Below are 23,156 nucleotides of genomic sequence, written 5' to 3' on the forward strand. Positions count from 1 at the left end.
TGGGGAAAATATTACCAGAAAAAAATACCATGCTGTAATTGTCCTATTTCTCCTCTAGGAATTTACTTCTGGCATCTCTTCTTCTAGTCCTCCAAAGAGAAGATTTCAGATATTGAGATGCTATTAAATATCTATTAGAGTAATTAATACCAGCTAAAATTTTAGAAAATAAACTACACAGCTGCCAGCAAAGCAAGAAATCCACTGATCATAATTTCTCCACTCAATACTGCAATGCACAGTCACTTGGATTGCAAATTCTGAGCATGCCACGTGTTCTTGTATCATGAGGGCAAGAAAATCCTTATTAATCCGGACCAGAAAAGCAGAATGATGCTAAACGGCAAAGAGCAGGAACAGACAGATGTGCACTGGCTGATTGGTACTCTGAGCAGAAAAAATGTAATGCATTTCCAGACTGTATATGTCTGGGCAAAATAAACAAGATGTTAACTTTGACAAAAAAATACTGTATGGTAAAGAACTGCTACAGGTCCTAGTACAGACAAGGACAGGCAGAGTATTTGAACTAGTCTCCTAATTTCTCTGTTCAGGAACTGAGCAGATAAAATTTCATAATGGACCAAACACTTTACCAAAATGTATGAAGATGGTATGCTAATTTGTTTGAAAAATTTGGCCTTTATCCGCTCTTTTTAAAGCATGCTGTCTGACAAAATATTCTTTCCAAGGAATGATTTCAGATTTCTGGGGGTAAGAGAAGTTTAATTTTCATTACAAGTTTGTGTTTGTATTCTTTGCAGATTTTTCTGTCCAGTCTCCTTCCTGTCCTACTGGAGAGGGAAGACAGAGCCCTGACCTCACAGCAGTGGAGTAAGCAGTCCATGTGGTTGTGTTACATCATATGACACAGGAGTGAGTATTTTACTAATCAGGGACTACAAGGGAGTAAAATAAGGTTCTTAGCTCTCCTGAAATATTAGGCCCGTGTATCTACAGCTCTTCCTAAAAACTTTATTCCTGAGTTGTGAAACAGGAGTTGAGTTAGTAGGATCTCTCCCATTTCCCCACATATTTCAGCTGGCGCACCTGGAAGGCACGGTCACATCTGCTTCAAGATGGGGAGACAGAATGGGGCTTCTAACAATATCCCAGTCAAATAGGATGGGACTGCAAGCTGTGTTATGGGAAACCAAATTGGGTGGTGATGATCCCAAGACAGGCACAGTAGTCAAGTGATAAACTAAATGTGCCATGATGCAGTGCATAACTGCCTCTGGAGTATCTGAGCAGATTATACAAAGACATAAAAGGCCTCTTAAATTTAAAATTAAGGAAGGATATACATATATATATATTTAAAGAACGTCACACTGATAGGTGTTGGTTAGCTCAGATGTGACAGATTGAGATCACATTCCACACACTGTACAAAATCTGACAACAGCCATAACGCCAGCTTTACAGGGACATTTTTCAGAAGCTGTGAATGGGTAGCTGTTATCTTTAAATTCCCGAATATGAGAAACCAGAAACATGAGATTTCTTCAGTACCAGGAGGCAAGGATATTTTCTTCCCTCAGCGATTCAGAACTAGTGGCTCCTTTTTCTTTTCTAACAATTCTGAATACAAAGGTGGTAGGCTCTGAAATAATGAGCTGACAGAGCATTTTTGTTCTGTCTGACAACCTCTTAACAATCCTACATCCCACTAAATGAATTAAACAAATGCCTCCTCTGACATACTGCTGGAGGGGCTGCTTGACACATGGTTTACAACACTGAGAAGAACCTGGCCTATTCCCGAGTTAGGTCAGATTGTCCACAGTTGGATGTACATCCTGCAGTACATGTGGCAGTGCATAGGAAACATCAGAGTAGGAAGAGAGAGGAGCTGCAGTTCTCACAATATGCAAAAAACTACAGTCATAACATGTACTCCACAGCACATTTCTGCTCTGGAGTGTTCTTTTTTTATACTGTTCTCAAATATGCACGTTAGAACTTAATATTACAACTTAATATTAGAACTTAGATTTAAACAAATGCTACCTACATCTACAATAATTAGCAACATTCATTTGAGGATCACAGAAAACTATAATATATTCTCCCATAGCATATTCTCCCCAAAACCTTAGTGGCATGAAAAGAGGAAATGTGAGACATCTTTCCCATGAACACACGCCAGTGAAGTGGGCATTTTGTGTACAATACACACAGGCAGAGGTGAGAGGAAATTGTGCCTAGCAGTATCACATGTCATAAGTTTGCATTAAAGGAGTTTGTGGTTTACATGAGTAAAAAGAAAAGTGCTCATTTCGGTTTCTTATTAGCAATGGAAGCATGCCAGATTGTGAACAGACAACGGATTACATACACAGAGAGCACACTATATGCTGAGCTCTCCAAATCTCTCCCCCATGTATTCTCCTCACAGAAATTCATTTTCAAGAATTTTGAGATAGGGATATCATGCACAGTTTTTGCAGAATGAAATTTTTCATCTTTGACCTTCAGAAGAGGTACACTGGCAAAAGTAAAATTAACATTGCTACAATGCTCATCATCCAAGATGCTCTCACATCATCACATAAACCCAACAGGACTTGTCCTCTCACCATGAAACAAATTCAGCATCCACTAGGAGCTCTGCATTTACAATTTCTACACTACTCTTACAAGAAATAGGTAAGCCTTTGACCAAATGTAAATGCAATGAAGATACTAACATGATTATTAATAAAATTAATAATTAATCAAGAAGTTCAGCTATTTAAAAGCTCTTGTGCTTGAAAGAAATTACAGGACAGATGGCACAAAACAAAGAGCTCATTCCTGCTCCAATTAAAAGCTGAACTCTTGACTCTCATAATTGCAGATAAAATCACTCCCAGGTACATTGACAGAAGATTATTTTCAGCTCATATGGATTTTTGAAGCACTTGGTATAGCTAAGTCACATATCTCACTTTCACAGCTGAACTGGAAATGCTGTCTTTCTTCTTGACTATGACAATGTTTCCCCTGCATCTTCACAGAAGTGTACATGAAATTCAAGGCAAGTAATTTATGGAAACCAAACAATCTTTCAGCACTTTCACATTTCAGTGAGGCAGGACTTTTTCAGATAAGAAAAGAGATAAGTATAATGTATTTGAACCATCAAAGCATTTTTTGCTTTTGTGGGTGCTCACGTGTATTTGATGGGATTGATCATACAATTATTTTTTCTATTTAAAGAAATGCCACGATCTATTGTTTACATGCAGAAAAGGAAATGCAGTGGGGAAGAAGCTGGTATATTACCATTAGTACTAGAGGAAAATTTGCAAGGCAGCTTGCAGCAACAGTAGCTCTTTGCTCATAAAATGCAAAGTATATAGTATTGTTTGTAACATCATGTCACATTTTCTAGGGTTAGAGATAGGCAAAGGCAGTTCCTAAAGCAGCAGATTGCTAAAGGGCAAGATGTAACAGGATGGGGTGAAAAATGGCCATGTTCTTACTGCCTCCTTTGTCAGTAACAGAGTCCTGAAAATTAGGCTGGTCCCTGCTGCTGCTGCAGGAATTACAGACTATCTGGGACTGTAGTGGGAACTCTGACTACCACCAACAGCAAAAGCTCACCCTTCCCCAGCAAGAAGCTGCAAGCTGCTTCTTTCCAGCCCTACTCCCATCCCTTCCCCAAGTGTAGTAAATTTTCAAATCTGCTTTCAGCTAAGGAGCTGGATTTGATGTTTGCTATAAAGAAATACAAATAAAAGTCTGAAAGACATTTAATACAGCACAGCCCTAAATGGAGAAGCTGAACTTTTAAGACTGTTCAATGCCTTTTTTTAATTCCAGAATAAAGATCTTTGCAATGGAAGAATGGAAAATGGTACCATGAATTCTTGGTGTAAAACCATGCTGATGAACACAAAAATGTATGTTTACATGCAGAGAATTTTTAATTGATCTGTTTTTCCATAGTTTAAAATACCGAGGTCTGACATCAAAAGCATTAGACACAAACTATATGTGGTTTATAGTTATGAGAAATTAATTACTATAGACCCTGTGGAAAGTGCTGGATTGACAGTCCTAGTAGTACACAGTCCCAGTGAACAGTTTTCTCCTACAGTTTCTAGCTGTATCCTTAAACCTTGGCCAAAGTGGAGGGTCATCTTATGATTAAAATAATAAGTTCTCCACGGTGCACTTTGTCACATCAAATGCTAACAGTATTGCACTGCCCACTGTGGTAACAATTCTGTATTGTATACATGCAGCCATGGGGAATACATTTATTAAAAATGCTTAAATAAGATCACACGACCACTTCTTAGTTGAGCAGGATTTAAACTAGTGTCCCAGAGATGAAATGATTTTATTGCAACAGCAGTAACTTTTAGTGTGGCTTCTAGTATGTCACATAACCTCTGTCCTGAGGCTATAAAGTATAAGAAGAAAATACAACAGATGGATTAAAATATCATGACCAAGTAAGCCAGAATAAAAAGGACTGGGATAAAATACATCAGTTGTCTGTCCTCTGTGTCATTCAGGCTCCTCTCTAACATAAAAGCTTATCTTTCAGTAACTTTTATGATACACATAAGGCATTTTTGATTTTGAAATTTGCTCTGAAGTACTTGGAGGGATCCCACCTTACTTGTAAATGGTAAAGGAAAGCAAAGGAGCTACTTCACATCTCGATGCCAGATGAAGGTGTTGCTTTTAAGAAATTAATCAGGTTCCACTCAGGCATCTGAGCACCTCTTCTTTCTGCTACTTGTGCTAAGCTGCAGCTTTTCAGCACCTCCTTTTCATAATCTCCAGAACACTGAAAATTAAAAAGCAAATAAAACTATTCTATCTTTAACATAACTTGATTTGCAGTCTTAAACACTGAGTGGAATACTGGAGCACTTAGTTTGCTTAACTAGCATTTTTAACTGAAGCCCATCAGTGCTCTTGTTAAATCTTATTCTGTTAAAATTATAAAATTCAATAAAAGTTAATGAAAACATTTGTTTAGCTGGAGGTTATCACAGCACTTGTGGAATAAAATCTTATCAATGGAGCAGAACAAGCAAAATACAGATTAATACCAACATGCCCTAAAAAAATTGCACAAATTGATTGGTGTTACATGGAATTTTAAATATACTTTTGTTAAGGCTGGCCTTATATTAAAGATAAGATAAAGTGCTTTACCTTTGATTAGAGTCTGAGATATTCTAACAGAGTTACAAGACACTTCTGCAATACAAATAAGTTATTCAGAAATTGTTACCTCAGTTTTCAAAGCAAAAAGGGGGTCTCAGTCCTTCACCCTTTCATGTTACTGCTAAGCCCTCACTGTTACATGTGATATAAGTCACTGTTATAAAGATCCCTCCAGCTGAAAACGTAACTTACCATAAATGAAATAATCATGGATTCAGAAAGGCACATGCAAGTGTGAGCAGAGCACACAACCAGATGCTGAAGCCGCTCACACGGGGAGCACCTGAAAAGCAGAATGCTTTATGCCTTACTGTCATAACACAGTTCAGTCTAGTGCTATCCAGCCAGCCCAAAGAGGTATAGCAACTTACAACATTTCAGTCCTATTATTTAAATTCAGCAGCTCAAAAAATGACAACATTTGGAATGGTCAACTTCAAGTTTAACATACATGGCTCCGAAGAGAAGCATTTCATAGGGGTACTATGGAACAATAGGCAAGCAGGAATAATGAATGAGAAGCTTAGGAACTCAGGTGATCTTTGCCCAGGAAACTCCTCCTTGTGGCATTATCTACAGGGAAAATGTGCCACGTGTATGAGACATGGGCTGACAGCACAGTTCACCTGCTTCCAGGAAGATGTACTTTAATTCCAGCAAGGGCACAGTAGCAATTTAGTCCCCCTCACACCTTCTTTATCACCTCAGCATCCCTCTTTTTTTTTTTCAACAGCTTATCTCTCACTTGTAGCAGTGGAAGGAACAATATTTGCTGCCTGATAGCGATAATTTCTCAACACAGGCTTGACTGTATATGAACTACCACTAACTGTAAAATGTCCATATATACTTACCAGCTCAACTTGCCCAGTATAAACTGCAATATGAAGAAGTAATAAGTTAAACCACTGAAGCCTAGGCTTTCATTCCAAACAGGTTAGGAACAGCAGGGGAAAATAGGGCCCTAGGTCCAGTTTGGATAAAGATGCTAATCCATCCCAGTGCTACCTCCTTTCCTATTTGCAGCTCAGCAAACCAGGGCCTCACTTTAAACTTTAAAGGCAAAGAATATGGGAAAGAAGGATTAGGGAAAGCTCCCTGTTTCAGCCTATTTTTTCTTTTTACACAAGCTAGTGCTTAGCACAGTGTCATACACTAGCCAGCTAATAGTTCTCCTTCACCATGCTGTGGGTAAATCCAGCAGCATCCCTGTTGTTCCTCTAGGTCAGGCACAGACTGCTGGTGGGAGTTAAAGTTGATTACAAAATTCATTCTAGCCCACCTTTACAATATGGGTGTGATCAGTGGGTGCTGAGATGCACGTCACACTGGTGCAACCAGTGCCCTCCCCTCTAAGCAGAAGTGGCTGTACTCACCACCTGGAGCTGGGGGTTGCCTTGACACTGGTATGCAAGCTGTGGTGGGTGCCTCTGGGGTGCTGGTTCTGGCTCCATCCAGTGCCAGCTGAAGGCTCTGGAGCTGTGGTGCAGTCAGACGCTCACGCTGTGATCCTGTAACCATAGCAGCATTTTCAGGGCCCAGGTTTGCTATTTGTTCTGGTGACAATGCCTGTGAGGGAAAAAGCCAGAAAACATCATTTAGATTGCCAATTACACACAGGTAAGGAATGAGGAGAAATAGCCTTCAACATTGTAGTTCTATAAGAAAGCTCAATAGAGCTTAGAAAAACCCATTTGTTCATTTACTTCACTGGCCACTTGCTGATTGACTCATTACAGCTTTAGAAGCTTTCTGTGTTAACACTATATTGGATACTGCTTCAATATGTAACAGGAGTTTCATTTTCCAGTCACTTTTCTGATTTGTGCAAAGACCAATGACACTGTGCATTTTCTTGTGTTTTCGTGTACTTCCTTTCACCTCTGCTCCCAAGCAACCTCTCCTGAATCTGTGTTTGACTCTTGATTGGAGTTATCAGTACAGAGAGCAGTGAGTTGAAAAATAACATGCTTTAATCTCATTATTGTTTTCTCTTTTAGACTGCAAATCTTCCAAGTTTTGTCACACTAAAACTTTTGCTTAAAAATGAATATGGAAATAATAACCTTATAGTAATTATATTACACAGAAATTAACCTGTTGGTAAAGTCTGCCTTGTGTTGGCCATACTGGATGGCTTCAATTCCAGCTAACAATTTGCAGTCACAAGAATTGCAGCATGCCATCTTTGCTGCAACAGCTCTGCATCCAAGCTCTACTTTGTAAGGAATTATATTCTTCCCTTCCAGGTAGGTCAGACCACGGAGCAAACCTTTCCCAGTTTTATACTGTCTAGCAAATGATGTGCCCTCTTAAACATCATAAACTCATGTAAACGCCAGAAATGTAGTTATGAGCCACTTTTAAACTAAATTAACGTCCATTATGCAGTGTAGTTTTTCAAAAATCAAAATCTGAATAATGTGTGTAGCTCTAAAATAACATAGAAGCTATGTAAACAAATTCTGCTTTGAGTCTTTCAAATACAGCAAAATGTTCTGGGAAGATTCCCTGTAACTTTTTAAGCATGTTTTGTATTATCATTACCACTCTTACTAACAAAAAAGTATGCTCTTTGCAAGAAATTCTGTAAGATGCCATAGACATTCACCATCGCCTGTTTCCCAGACAAATAGTTTGACTAAGAACATCTCACTCTTATCTAAACTGTCAGTGGAACTGTGCAAAACAGTAATTGTTCAAGGAGTTGTTCTCATTTATGGAACCTGACACAGTTAACTACCTGTTTAGCTCATCTGGCCATAAATACATCACTTGCATGAGCATCTGAAAGAGACCAGACTAGGGAGGACATTAATCTTGTCACTGAGTCAAATGAAGTCTGGGGCAACGACCTCAAGATCCACGTTCTAATTTCTGGTCCACATTCAGAATGGCTGTAATTAGATGTAATTCCTTTCTGATCCGTATCTGCTTGTACAATCTGTTCCTCAGAGCTAACTCAGGGAAATGTTGCCAGATCTTAGGATAATAAAAAGGCTCTTACCTAAGTCAGCAGAGAAATCTGTAGTTATGATAGTATCTCTGCAAATGTTAATAAACAGAGAAGAAAACTCAAATCTGAATACAGTGTCAAAAGAAAGAGAGTCCCTTCTGTGCTTTCTGACCCCAGGTCTTTGCTTCTTCCCTGATACGCATTCTGAGAAAAAAAACAAAGCTTGCTTAACATATTTTATGCTCATCACAAGTACAGATAATGTGGCTGAAAGCTTATGTTTTAGATCCCTGACTGTCTCTCAAACCATAGAAAACTTCTGACTGAAACCCAAAACCCATGCTACACTTTACTTATACCAGAGTAAAAACAATAACAATTTGATTACTTCTTCACTTATAAAGCTCTTACTTGGAAAATTTCAGCAGGGATACTTCTTATTGCAATTGGCTGGAAATATGGCATCAGGTTTATATCAAAAGCTTTTAATTCATCCTCATTCAAACCACCTGCAAAGGTAATAAGCTTTTTTTTTATTAGGTTGACTTTTAGGCTAACACTTGTGCAAAATATCCAATAAATGTATTTATTCTCTATGTTTCATTGAGAAACATTGGTTCTTTATTTGTTGTTTTTTACACTGTATTCAAACATTACAAGTCCTTGCCATCGGCATGGAGTGTACTCTATCTGAAGGATCACTAAATAACTCTCCTGCTTGTATAAGAGACAGAGAGGAGAGATGTGATAAAAATCTATGAAGTCAGAAGCAGTGTTATTAGGGAATGCTTCTTCATACCAGCTTCTAAAACGGGAAGATTTAGGGAGCATTAAGTGAAATTGCAGGAAGGCTTTAAAAAAAGCACAGCAGGAGGTTCCTTACAGAGACTGCCACAACTTTTCCTTTGTGCTGTAGAGGTTGCTGAAGGACCATCCCTGCAGGTGACTCCTCTCCAGAAGCAGTATATTTTGCCAGTCCAGAAAGGTACATGGCTATACTAACCTGTCACTCAACACTTAATAACACTGCTTCCCAACTATCCCCAGCTGCAGTCTGAAATTTGTTACCTGCTATAGTACCAATTTCCTGTAACACAGAGCCATTCCAGCTGCTCACAGTTCCAAACACAGACTCTGTTATCTTCTTAAACTGCCTCAGGACAGGGGTGCTACACAGCAAGAGGCCAATTCTTGCAACAGCAGCACTGCAAAAGACAAGGTTAATGTGACATGCTGCAACCTCAGGCAATACTAAAAGTGCTGGGAATATACTGAGTCTGCAGAAGCAAGAACATAATCCCATTTCAGAGTTAAAATATACATAGAAACGTTAGAAACGTTGCAAGCAAATGTTTAATGCTTGGAGCAAAAACCCAGGTTTCACAGAATCACAGTCTGGAAGGGACCTCTGGAGGTCATCCAGTCCAGCCTCCTGCTAAAGCAAGCTCCCTACAATAGGTTACAAGGTCTCTTAGCACAATGCTTGAATGGTGAGATACAAATGGCAGAGAAAATTTAAAATGACTGAATTTTAAACAGACACTGTATGCTTTCTGTGACAGCTACTGCCTTTCTTGAAGTAAACAAATGCAAACAAAAAGAGCCCTTTAGGCTCTGTAAATCTTCAAGGAAAACAGCTTTGCATTTTATCAGTAGAGTTACTAGCAATTTTGTTACGTTTCACATGCAGTACCTGAATTCAGCAGTCCTTATGGACATGATTTCTGTGGAGTTCAGAGCACAGAGAATAGTTCCCAATCCAACTAAATCAAAGCTTTTTAGTGTACTCATTGTTTGCCCAGAATCTTCTAGAAAACTTTGCAAAATAGATCTTGCCTGCAGAAATAAGCAGATATTAGGTGTGAACTGAGTAAATACAATTGAAGATACTGCTACCAGCAGCACAAACTCTTACTGGAAGCTACAGAGTGTTACGAAGGGACCATATATAATCTGAGCCTCTCCAATGAAGTTAACAGGAGTTCTGTCATGGCCTTCAGGAGGAGCACTGGCACCACTTATTTGAGGCACTCAAGCAGAGCATGATTATACAGCCACTTCCCAAACACAAACAAGTTAAAAGCATTCAGTACGTTTTCCCTTGGTCACAAGTGACTACCTCCCTACAAGAAATGGGCACTGAAGTGCCTAACAGAGCTGCCAAGTTCAGTTAAATTGCTAGAAAGAAGTACAAATCAATCGACAGGATTAATATGAATTCTTTAAGTTTTCTAATATCAGGTTGTCTTGCCTTATTTAACAGACACTTTCTCTCAATTTAATATGAAAATCTACTGATGTAACCAGAAGTTATTCAAAGAAAGGAAGATGAAAGGAACATAGCACCCAAATGGCATATTTGCCATCAACTTAGGTTTCTAGGGCAGCAAATGCTAGGGTTGGGGTGTACAGTACCTTGTCAGTGATTACTCTTAGTGAGAAAAGGCCTGCATCTTCTAGCAGCAGCATCTCTTCAGGGACCAGTGTGAGAGGAGCTACTGACCCCTTTTATTACTTGAGCCAGGGCTAAGGAATACTGGTCACCACCACGATTAATACCGATTCACTGACTGACCGCAGTTATTACAATTAATACTGGTTGACATCCTCTTGACCATTACTGGGGAAGCCAACACCAGGCAGACATCAGTGCTGACCTTCCAGCTTTCATCTGGTGGCCACAGCTGAAGACAACCAGCAGGGAGTGGTAGGGGGTGCTGTATCAGTTCCCTAGGCAATCCCGGGACTTTCATCCCAGAGGACATACATTTAGTGGTAAATTCAGTAATGTACTTACCTGGGCAAGAGTCCATTCTGCTTGTTGACTCAGGACAGAAATGGTGTCAATTGAATGTAAATCTAGCTCTTCAATTTCACTTTCAGTGAGCGCCAGTGCAATGCGCCCCAGAGAAACAATATGGTAGCTCTTCCAGCCAAGCAGCGACCCCCAAACCTTTAAAACAGATTCATTAATTTATGTTAGACCATTGTGAATCTTTCTCTGTGTACACCATTCCTCAAACACTTCTTTTTAGAAGTCCAAATACCTGATATATGTTTCTCCACACACAAAAGGCAGAGATTGGATACTGTGAAGGTAAATACTGAAATAATAATGGTTAGTTTATCTAAACTATCCAAAACAATGTACTTATACTGATGAGTTCCTCTTCTTTCTTTTAGCTTTATTTGTAGTACAGTTACAGTATAGATTCAGAAGTTGTCACAGACCAGCCCCAACGAAACTGTAATTTCAGGAGAAGATCTGTCTGAATAAGGAATAACGAATGGTCATGAAGAGCTGAACCTGCAGAGCCCAGAACTATTGACTGTGTTCAGTTAGGAATTACAGAAGCTGGGAATCAGTGGTCAGTGTCTCTCAGGATGTGGACGGTGTTTGCTGTACAGCCCACAGAACACAAAGGGCCAGACCTCTGGAATAAGTACTCCCCACCCAGAGCTGGGGGCTGCATGCTGATCGTGCCACCACACACCCTGGAGATGCCCCAAGGCTGTCGAGGTGTTTCATCTCAACTATGACTCTCAGGTTAAGGATTTGTTTATGAGAGCCTTTGGCAGGCCCACACCTCTGACTGAGTATCCACTAGATCTTTTATGTCAGTTTTACAGCGCCATAAAGAAACAGAAAATAGCCCAAGTCTGGGAAACTTCAGTCTTCTCCAAAGAAAAGACATGGCATTACCTCAAAGAAAAAACAAGCATTACCTCAATTTTAAAGCTACTGATTAGCTTAAGAAATACACAAAACAGGTACAGTTGAAAATGTTGTGTGCCCGTTTCCTGATCTAGGTCATAAAATACAGAATCTGAGTGGCTTCATAAATAGCATTATCTGACAGTGCTGGAGAAATCTCAGACATAATGGTATGAACAACACAGTGTATGAAAACTGAACATCTCCTTTGTCCTCATTCACCTAGAAACTACAAAACTGTGCATCTGTTACTATCACAGAGCCTGGATACCTTCCACTTCCAAGTGAGTTAAGCTGCTTACTTTCATTAAGACACAATCTGATAACTAGACTTTTTTGAATTAGTTTGCAGCCATAAGTAGTATGCAGTTTATTTTGGAGGAAATAAATCAATTTAGGAGAAATTAAATCTGGCTTAATCAAACCTTTAATCATAGATGCCCTTTAGTTAATAATATAACAGCATCTTATGCAAATAATTTCAAAGAGCTGTAGTTCCTTTGCCTGTACTGATTTCTCACGCTTGCTGTTGAGTTAATAGCATGTTGCATCTGTCAGATTAATATACAGAGACTGTCCTTGTTTAGCAGCAGCCTGTCTCACCAGAGCACACACAGACCAAATATACAAAATTCAGTGCACGACAGATCTGTGCATCTCAGTTGAATATAGGAGCATATCAACCTTGGTGACAATTCCTCTAGAGCAGATATCACTCTGTAATCACAACATTATGCTGCACTCTGTAGAATACTTTAGTTTCTACCATCATAGATGAGCATTAGTTTTATCATCGTCTAGAATATTTTTATTTTTCCTTTGCCCACCCACATGCCTCTGCACTGACAGAGGGAAACTATCTTGGGACAAAGCATCTGATGCAGTGAGCTGCTGTCCTGCCACAGCAGAGATACAGCTGCAGTCAGTCACATATCTGGCTAGTGCCTCTTCTCTTCAGGCATCTGTAATTTGGGAGTTTTAGAAGATGAGCTGCACTGCTAAAAGCTGCACTTCTGGATTATCTACCCAAAGTTCCACTGCTTTGGCTGCAACTGCTGCTTTACAAAGATGCTGTCCAGGCTCACTCTGACACAGCCTTCAGATCTCCAAGCATCTGCACTTGTCTCTACTTGCAATTGTGGACACTTCCTAACCTTGTTCTGTCACAAAAATCCAATGGAACCTAAAAATGACTTCTAAGATGTCGCATCATTTTGACAGAACAGGATTCAGGAAAAGCTAGCCAGGGAGAGATGGAGGCAGAGAGGAGACAATTGGTGAGATGAAGCTGAAGACAGCCTGGCCATGCTAACCTCTTCATCTCTGGTTCCTCTGAAGCCAAAACAATAGGTACAGCTGCACCCTAAGGCTTTTCCTGACTAAAACATAAGTCTGTTTGGAACAATACCAGCAAGTAGAAAAAGCAGGTGACTCCCAGGAGGAATGCATCACCAGTCTCAGCGGTGGGTGAAGTCTGGCTTTTAGGAGCCCACAGATAACCAAGGCAGCACTGCACAGAGTCCACAAACAGCTGATGCTTTACCCCAACACAGACGTATAGTGCTGGCACCCAACCCTGCCCCATGCTCTGGCATGCACCACTGGCACCACACATGCCCAAGGACCAGGGCGCAGACCTGCTGCTTACCCACCCCAAGTGTCCTCTCTTTCAGTCAATTTGGTTTTATTACACAGTAATCTGTATTTAACATGGATGTAGACATGTAGACTCTCAGCTGAATTCTCAGCAGGCTAACCAACAACCTATAGTACAGATTGCTGGTTTTTTTCCACTTATGAAAGAAAAGTGAGAATCAACCAATTGAAAAGCCACTGAAAAGCAAAACTGCAGCCAATAATTCAGAACAATTTGCCTGTTGACTCTAAAACAAGGCAGTAATCTTCTACCACCATCTCATGTGATTTTTCTAATAAACAGCAGATATTCTTGAAACAGTAGGGACATCACCACAGCACAGTTACTTTAGAACTACATAGTTCAATAGCAGCAAGATAAATCATGGATTAAATTTTCTTTTACATACAGGATAGTTACCTGCTTGGCTTTTTCCTTCAAGGCCATAAGTTGTGAGTTGCTAAAATTGGAGACAGTCCCAAGAAGTTCCACACTTTTGTCAAAAGTCCCTGCATCCATGCATTTCAGTTCCTGAGCTGACCAATAGACATTTGCTTCTGCTAACTTAATAATGTCATCTGAAGAAGGGGCTCTGGTTCCCAGGCAGTCTGGGGGAAAAAAAAAGTCAAATAGTAGGTATACTTTTCTAAGAGACCAAAATAAAGAAATTGAATAGGAAGATTTAAGAGTTAGGAGGTCTATGGACTAACTGCAACTGATATAATATTCATTAATAATCTTGCAATTAAATAATTTCCTTAAATATTTACATCATTGATATCTTGGACATAAAACTATAATTTGCCTAGTTTGTGAGATTCAACTATAGTCTTTGTCCTTCAAAGGCGGTGCATGCTGGAAAAGAAAATAGGAGTAGCATGTATTTCAGAACTGTTACAATACAGGAGAGCAACTGAGATCTTCCAAGTTTTTTTTTCAAGGCCAGTTGCCTAAAGGAATGAAACTCGGGCAAGGGCTTTGTCTGTAGTAAAGGCACTGCTTCCTGGAGCCGTGCTGCAGTAGGAAACAAACACAGATCTCTGAGATGGCCTCAGCAGTAGTCTCCAGCTAGCTCCAATGCTTCTCAGAAAGACTAAAATTTATATATATATATAGCAGCTGAATGAACTCTTTCTACATTCAAACAGTTTGTTTCTGAATCCAGCTCAACAGGAAAGTAACAGACACAAGAGATCCCTTCATGCTGAAGTACCCTGACAGAGATATACGGCTTGTAAAACTTGCCTGACATTTAAACAAGGTGGAGACAGCAACTGGATGTGTCACAGAAGCATGCTGCTTGTTCTCCATGTCAAGCAGGTTGTTAAAATGTCAGGAATGAGAGAGAGTGTCTCACTTACAGCAGAACTGTTTGGACAGATGACCTGCATTTAAAAATCTGATTTATGGTCAGCTTCCGGCCCCATGCATGATCAAATGAGAGATTTTTCCACTGTGTGTTTCAAGAAATCCTGGCCTTTGTTGGTGTAATCTACATCTCATACTGATGGAAAACAGAAATTAGAGTCCTAGCATGCTTGCTTAATGCTCTCTCTCCTGTCACTAATTTTGGAAAACCTCATTAAATGATTACCTAAACCAAACCTGAAGATATATAGATATTATACAGCCATTACCAGTAAAACACAAGAATTCCACAGATGCTGCATCAGAGCTAAACTCCCCCAGATAAATAAACTGAAGTGAGGACGTATAAAGTAGATTTGTACTATGAAAGCAGGCAGAGGGGTTTATTTCCACCAAAGAAAGCTGCAGGAGTGGGTAGAACACTGAAAAGACTGAATCTGTTGAGCAAACAAAATCATTGTTCAGTTTGCACTGTACCAGCTGACATTCTGCTCTCCCTTATGCACCACTCCGGTGAAGCTGCATTCTTTCACTTTCCCCTTCTGCAAAAGGTCAGCTTTTCTCATGTAAATACTGCCTAGTGCAGTTCCTTTCCCCAAGTCGTGAAAACCTCGTGTTTTTTTTGTTTGTTTTGTTCTTGGAAAAACAAAACATTGACTTTTTATTTGCAACACACCAGATACATTGGCACAGTGACAGAGGAAATACTAATTAGATGCCTGGCTTTGCTTCCTGTACCTGATGTTACTTCATTCTTTCTTCTGTTACATAATCATATTTAGTCTGATGAAGAACATACTACATAGCTAACATAACATCACAGTGCTGTGCATTAAGCAACCTGAATTCTTTTTCCACTACTGCTGCTGCTTTCTGGTAGCATCTCATTCCTGAATTTTGCCTCGTGCTCCAATTTGCTTTAAGCATCACCTCTGTTTTTCCCTTGGTATAAGCACAGATGTATGAACTGTCACTTGCAATTATTACTGTTACTACTATTTGCTCACAACCTATAGGAAATATCAAATAGCAGGTTGGCATCATGCAGAGCATCCACGTTATCCTGGAGCTTCCAAATCCTTCTAATGCTGCATTTTCTAGTAATTTAGAAATCAGCCATAAAACTTCATTCCTTACTGAAACTACAACATGAGCTGTGTGGAGATTTTGCTTGTCAACAGAATTACAACACCGTAATTGAAGAGCAGAAATATTTTTTGTTGGACCAGCACAAACAATTCCTTCATTTTCCATCTTCCAGGCCCATTCCCAGCTGTGGCAGCACACCCTGAGTGCACAGAGAGCAGTCTTGGAACCCTGTCATCCTTTGGCAAAGGCCATTAGCTTCTCTGGCAGGTTTATATTGGTCTTGCAATGCAGATGAGACAGCTCTGCAACTGCACTGGACGTGAGTTTGATTAGAGTATTTGGGATTGCTGGTGTTGTGATGAAGTTCTAAAGAAACATCTGTAAGGACACAAATGTCTTAATAATTAATGATTTGATGGTTTACTTGTTCAGAGAGGAGTGAATTTGATCCATACAACTAGACTCTGCTACTCTATCAGCTTAATCCTGCTTTTTTTAGAGCATGATAATTTGTAATGACTCCTCTGCTCAATAGAGGTCATGGTTTTGTTTAGCCAATGCAAAAATACAGCTCTGTAGAGCACTTATCTCCTGTATATGAACACAGCACTGTAAGGGATGCCAAAGCCATCATCCAGATTTGCTGTTACATAAGTGAGAGAATTGCTATGCAGGCACAGAGGCCTGTTGAGAGCTTGGACTTGTATTGTCAGACAGAACTGATGGGTAGATTTTCAAAGGCAGCCTCCCTGAAACTGCTGGGTGCTAAATGCTAATCAGTGCTTTCAGAAGCTTCCCCCACAGCAAGGTTGCTCCCCACAGCACAAGATGACATGGCCTAAAAATTCTGCCTGGGAAAGAATTGTTGTTATAGAATATAGTCAAAGTATGGACCTTCTACAGAGAAAATGATCCATTTGTCATCGAGATTCTAGTAGACGGACTGTTAATAAATTTTAGATTATAACAAAACACAGTGCCACAAGCAATGTCAGATTTCAGAACAGCTGAGTCAACATATGCTCATGTCTGGCAAAGGATTAACAATGTGTAATCTTTTGGCACAACAGTAACTTGTCACCTCCACAGCTTTTTAATTCAAGGAGCTTCATTTATATTACAAAGGAAGACAAAAAAGGTAAAATTCAACAAAAAATTCAATTCCAATAACCTTTTCTTTAGTGTAAGTACAAACATTCTAGCAGATACTTAACTTTGTAATGCAGTACTGAAATCAAGTGTTTCAGCAATTGTTCATTGCATCAGATGATGATGGGCAACAGAGCAAAGACTATTTATGTGAGTAGACTGTTGAGCTACTGAATGTGTTCATTTTCATTGTCCTTGGAATGCATATGGTGATCAAGGGAAAAAAAAAAGTCAGTTTGAACTGTAAATCTGGCACTTTGACGCTACACAGACACCAGGTAAAACACTCACCTGGTGTGGTGAGATGTGGTTCCACATTGGTGGTGCCACTGGAGACAGATTCAAATACAGTTGATAGAAGCTCTTCAGCTGAAGAAATTGGTTCAATTGTCTTTGCTATTTGCAAAATGATATCTGGGAACTTCAAAAGGAAAGAAAAAAAAGATGTCTGTCCCTTTTTTAAAAGAAGTAATTTTGGAGAGATTTGTGCAGACCTTAGCAAAATGGAGGTTACTAACAACTCAGCCTCCCCCATCTTTACGAGATGTTTAGCAAGCAAAAGACAATAAATTGGCTGCTTCTGAAAAGTTACAGGCAGATGTTTAAGGAAAAAAATACTAAAAAAAAAAAGAAGAAATTCTGAGAGATTCTCCCTCTATCATGTCTTCTCAGATTCTGGCAACATCTGTGCACTGCCTGATTGATGACTGTGTCCAGACTCTACTGTAGCAACAAACTCCTCTGTAATGTGCAGCATGGAAAATATCTTTTTTTGATTGTTTGGAATTTGTCAAATAAATATAAAAATTGAGCACAGGAACCTAGTTAAATTACAAAAATTAATTTTTTACCTTTTCATAATTTTTAGGGTTTTGTGATGCTTTGGTATCTCTTCTCCACCCTGCTGGACACCTCCCTTTCAGTTGAAGAGTCCTGTTCTATTTGGTCAATTATTGACATTTAGAAAAATTTTATGACTGTGCTCACATATTTCTGCAAAATAATGAATTCCTCATTCCACTACAGTTTATCCTTATACATAAAAAGTTGTAAGATATGAACTAAAGAGGGAAAAGAAACTAAAGGATGCAATGCTGAGGCTATTTGTTGTCGTTATGTATGCCAAACCGACCCCTGGGCAAAGGGCCACCTGAGTAAATGCTGATTTGATCAGCATGAGCCCATTATTAACAGGATAAGAAACATAACTTTTATGGTTGGAAGACAGAGGAATGGAGAAAACAATGCTATACAGAATACGGTTCTAAAAATGTTTGTGTCTACATCATTTTAAACACAGCATATTTTTTTGTCCATGACAGTGTGCAGTTATCACTGTAATGTGCAAGTAACTGCCAGGGATAAAGAAGAAATCTCAGAAATTTTGACAGAGTCAAAAGTGTGTAAATGAATAAAAGCATTAACACATGGTTCCTTGCCAAAATAATTATTTACCTAGTTTAATATTCAGGTTACACAGTCTAGGCTGTTACAGCACTCACAAACCCAAATTCAAACATAATGTTTAATAAATTTAGAAATTAAAATAAGAACATACCTTTTCAGAAAGGACATTTAATTCTCCTTTTGACAACTGGGTTATGAATGGTCCAACATCTAATGTTGTTTCAGCTGTCCAGTTCTTTGGAGAGCTGAAAAAAATAGTTTGGAAAATGTTATTAATGAAGAATGCCTGCAATTAAAATTACACTGAAACTTCAGAGTTTTTCTTATACTGTGTCATATAGCAAAGACAGATGGCCATATACCAGTGTGATGATTCATGCATATGGAGTAACCTGCCTTAGTAGGTGTTCCTGCCTGTAGCAGGGAGGCTGGAACTGGATGATCCTAAAGGTCTCTTCCAACCCAAACCATTCTATGATTAACATCAGACTGCATTTTCTCATCACTCTCTGACATATGGAGCATTAGTAGAATTTTAAGGACATACAGAGAAAGCCTTCAAACACTACTTTGCCCCTCCCTCCCTCAATGTTTGGAACATTCTTAGCATTACAGTGTTCAATCAAGGAGAGACAGTTCTTTTCAGAACCATTAAAATTCCCCATTTTCTATCAGATTCATACTGCTATAGTATTCTACTAAATGGAACCCAAATAAGAAACACAATGATCCTTTTTCCAAATACCTTACCTAAGGACCAACCTGGCTAACAGTCAGGCAGGCAATACTTGCAAGTACTTGCTTCTCTAAGTTAACAAAATCAAATCAAAACAACAAACGAAAATATAATGCAATATTGAACTATCTGCAGGTTTACAGGAACTGTTTTCATTGCTACTGGGCAACTGCAGCTTTCCCTGCTGCCAGTGGGAGTGGTAGATGCTCAGCAGGACTGAAAAACAGGCCCATGCACACCCAGGGAAAGCGGACAGTTTCCCCTCTCATTCTGAAGAGATCAAATACACGAAGTAACTCAGGAAAGTGACTCAATCTTTTTGAAATGAAGGGAAAGAAACAAGAAACATAGGTGATGACACAAAAAAATCACGTAAGTACCTTACTGGCTCCCTGTTAGACTGTCAGAGCTATCTCCTTCATCTGTAAGATCCAAGAGGAGATAAAGGCAGCTCTAACACTTTGGAGCACCCAGTCTAATGACACCTCAGCCATTTCTGTATAGAAATTCTTTCTGTGATAGGTACTACACCTCCTGAATTAACATGCTAAATTATTTGGAGGATTATATAGGAAGTTCAGCTCTGAGTGATGCAGGGTGTTTCAAAATATACGATGCTTAGCGCTATGCTTATTTGGGCTGTTTGACACAAAACTGACGAATGTTTGCCAAACCATTTGGTGGTTAACTTAAGACAGCACGTGAATAAGTATTTTTCAGCATGGAAAATTCTGTAGAAGGTAGTAGTGCAACCAGCCTGTTAAAAGCATGTGTTCTCTCAGAAAACATTGCTGGATTTATTGCCCTGCTGTGAGGACATTTGACTAGACAGGTATTATGTTAATAATAAAATGAAGCATTATTTAGCACAATGTGTCATTATTCATTCAAATGAATTTGCATCAAGATTAATGCAGGAATACCATCTGTTGGAAAATACAGCTACAACATTTCCAGAAAAATCCTGACAACTGGATCCTGACAACTAGGAAGCTGAATGAGCAACTAAAATGACTGCAAGCACCCACTGACAGACTTTGGGACTAAAGGGATGCTTAGAAACTAAGTTTTTAGTCTTTGCCTTCAGACACCAAATATCTCTAAGAGACTATTAAACAGAGAAATGTCATATTCTTACCAAAGGACAGCTTTGTTTCTAGCATGACTGATACAGAAGTGTCAGCCTCCTAACCTGAGTCACTAATGATATCTGAAACATTCTCCCTGTTGCTTCAACTGGTTGAACTTAATATCCCTCTGTTTCCTCCTCTGGCTTGCTCCAGCTGCCACAGGTGCCTACAGTCATCCTTTTCTTCTCAAACCAGTGCACAGGCATGAGAATTCTTTGTCTGTTTGTACCATACTTCACCAGTAACCCCTGGCTCTTGTCACACCAGAGATTCTTGTTGCCTATCCTTCTTCAACCATTACATTTTCTCTCTTTTTTTCCTCTGGGACTTAACTTATCCAGGGTATCACTGGAGCTGTATTTTGTTCTGCAGTTATCACATTACACACTTGAACAGAAATGTCATTCTAGTGAACAGAGAGCACGCACAGCCTTCACATCCTGCATGCCTTAACTGTCAGCAGAAGCAAGGAACTATACCTAATACCTTACCCATATAACTCAAGGAGTTTGTATTTAATTTCAGTCTTCTGCTCATGGCTGAGCTGTCGGCAGAGTTTGAATTGATGAAGGGCTGCTGCCACTGCCTTCAGGGACATTCTGCCATGTAGAAAAGCTGGAGGTAAGTGGCAGATTAGATTTCCAAGTAGGTCAACATCATATTCATCAGCAATGGAGCCATTCTGAAACAAGAAGCATTTACTTTGCTGACTGAGCTAATCTTGGCTCTTGTTCTGTATCACTTAACTGCATCACAACACATTTAAGCTCTGTGACCCTTTATGGAACAAAGACACTACAGTCTGCACTAGCAACTTAATCTACAGTTTCTGTTGAAGCCACATTATACTTCTTGCTCTTACCAACACAACTGGTGATAATTAATAAGCATTTGTTGTGCTCTAATGCATTCTTTGTTTATTTCATATTGAACCACACATAAAAAATAATGCAAAATGCCTGCCACAGACTCCACTCAACGGGCAGAATCAGTGTAGTTCTGCCTGCCAGGAGGGGCCACAAGCTCTCATTACCACAAAACTTCACTCTGCAGTTTCTCTAGCCAAAACACAAGGGATTGCAGGGCTGTTCCATATATGCAAGAACTTGGATATTCAAAGCTGCATCAAAAACTACCTCTCCCTACAAAAATGAGCAGAAGTCATAAAATCTTCCTGTCTGAGCCACATGCAGCTCTAAAGGAGTGGCAACAATTGGAGCAAGAGGGAATAATTTCAGCTGCAAATGGGATGGTAGGGTGAGGCTGTCCCAGACACTTCACAGTGGTTAAAAACATAACCTGAGAATATTTTGTAATGCTCACAGAGGCAAATAAAAAATGTTTCCTTAGTCAGATAACAATAAAATCAAAACAGCGCAGGAATGAAATACAAGAATACAAACAAGAAAGACCATAAAACTTACGCAGATGTTGACTGACACCTCTGTATGAAATGCAGTGCAGCAATGAGTACAAGCAGAACCACAGGATGGTTGATTCTGCATGAGCTCTGGAGATTGCCTGGCCCAAACCCTGGGCTCAAAGCAGGTCGGCTACAGCCAGTTGCCTGGGACCTCACTGGGTTGGATTTTGCACATCTCCAAGTGTGGAGACTCCCTGTGAGTAACCTGTCCCTGTGTTCAAACACCCTTACAGTAACAAAAGCCTTTTCCTTATATTTACTAGGGATTTCCTGTATTTTAGTTTGTGCCTTTGTGATCTTACATTGGTAAGATCTCACCTGGGCCTTCTCTTCTCCACGAGAACACATTACAAACAGAGGCATTATTTTGATCTACATGAAAAATTCATGAACTCTCTATGTTGATCTATAACAAATCCTCACTGCAGAGCTGTTTCAAAAGTAATTCTGGGTAGCTCTGGCATAACAGGGATCTTTGAAATCTTACAGACACCAGGCCTCTGCTAGGAATAAATTAGGAGTTTGGTAAAACTGTGTATCACTGTCTGTAGACAAGTACAATCCAGAAAACCACCAACTGTTTTCTGTACTTTAAACAAAGACAATGACTGAGTCTTAGGATTAAGCTCTATTGGAACTTCCAACAAGTTGTTTTTGTATTTTTCTTTAAAATATTTAAATTAAATGTCTATTTTTCCCAGTATTTCTAGGCAGCAAATCTAATTTGGAACCCTGTACAAAGGAGTCAGTACAGTTCATCCTAAGCAAGAAAAGCATCCTTGTTGAAACATGGAGATTTTCAGACTTTCTCTAAGTGATGGTACAGTCTTAAATTGCTGTTGCTCGTGATGATGAAGAAATTGCCAAGCTGTGTTACTGCCTTCTGGTCTGCCAGAAGCATCAGCTACAGTTTCACTGCACAAATACAGAGCAGGAGAGCCAGTGACTCCAGCTGATGTCCATCTACAGGAGACCATGAGCATCTTTGTGCACCCTGGAGAATACAAGCAGGCAGTATGACTTTGTGATGCACCATATGACAATAAACTGAAAGCTAATCAGCCACTCTCTTGGAATTTTCAGTGGGTTCTGGTGCAGCCCCCCCTCCACCACTGACCCACCTAACCATGCCTACCAAGCATTCCTGCACTTTCTGTAGCACAGTTTCTTTTTTGTGAAAGCTTGGACTCAAGAGGTCCATCTCAGTCTTCCCAAGGCTTTCAATGAAAGGGACGCACAGAGGGCCTGAAACGTACTCCAGGTACTCAATCCTGCAAAAGAATGACAACGATCTCAGAATGCAAACCTGACCTTCAGATGCCAACATCCACACCCCTAAAATGTGTGAAGACAGAAAACCTCAGAGATGAGT

At 39.6% G+C, this 23,156-nt stretch overlaps 1 protein-coding gene across 3 annotated transcripts in view; it reads right to left on the reverse strand.

Moving 5' to 3' along the window:
* Positions 1-2,477: 2,477 nt before the first annotated feature.
* OTOA (otoancorin) overlaps positions 2,478-23,156 on the reverse strand; it is a 34,028-nt gene continuing 13,349 nt past the window's right edge. For 2 of the 3 annotated variants that reach the window (XM_065732553.1, XM_065732552.1), the window contains 12 exons: positions 22,920-23,055; positions 20,853-21,043; positions 18,647-18,740; positions 17,380-17,509; positions 13,903-14,090; positions 10,929-11,084; positions 9,825-9,967; positions 9,200-9,336; positions 8,543-8,640; positions 6,552-6,744; positions 5,368-5,458; positions 2,478-4,789 (listed from right to left, as the gene is read on the reverse strand). In XM_065732553.1, the coding sequence (XP_065588625.1) occupies positions 5,382-5,458; positions 6,552-6,744; positions 8,543-8,640; positions 9,200-9,336; positions 9,825-9,967; positions 10,929-11,084; positions 13,903-14,090; positions 17,380-17,509; positions 18,647-18,740; positions 20,853-21,043; positions 22,920-23,055 (1,543 nt within the window). In that variant the 3' untranslated portion in view covers positions 2,478-4,789; positions 5,368-5,381. Of the gene's footprint in view, positions 4,790-5,367; positions 5,459-6,551; positions 6,745-8,182; positions 8,336-8,542; positions 8,641-9,199; positions 9,337-9,824; positions 9,968-10,928; positions 11,085-13,902; positions 14,091-17,379; positions 17,510-18,646; positions 18,741-20,852; positions 21,044-22,919; positions 23,056-23,156 lie in introns of those variants that run through there. The other variant, XM_065732554.1, reaches the window with a different exon arrangement.

The sequence above is a fragment of the Cyrtonyx montezumae genome, unplaced genomic scaffold, assembly GCF_038088225.1.
Source record: "Cyrtonyx montezumae isolate F1298 unplaced genomic scaffold, pur_monq_1.0 scaffold_16, whole genome shotgun sequence".
In the NCBI taxonomy this organism is placed as follows: Eukaryota; Metazoa; Chordata; class Aves; order Galliformes; family Odontophoridae; genus Cyrtonyx; species Cyrtonyx montezumae.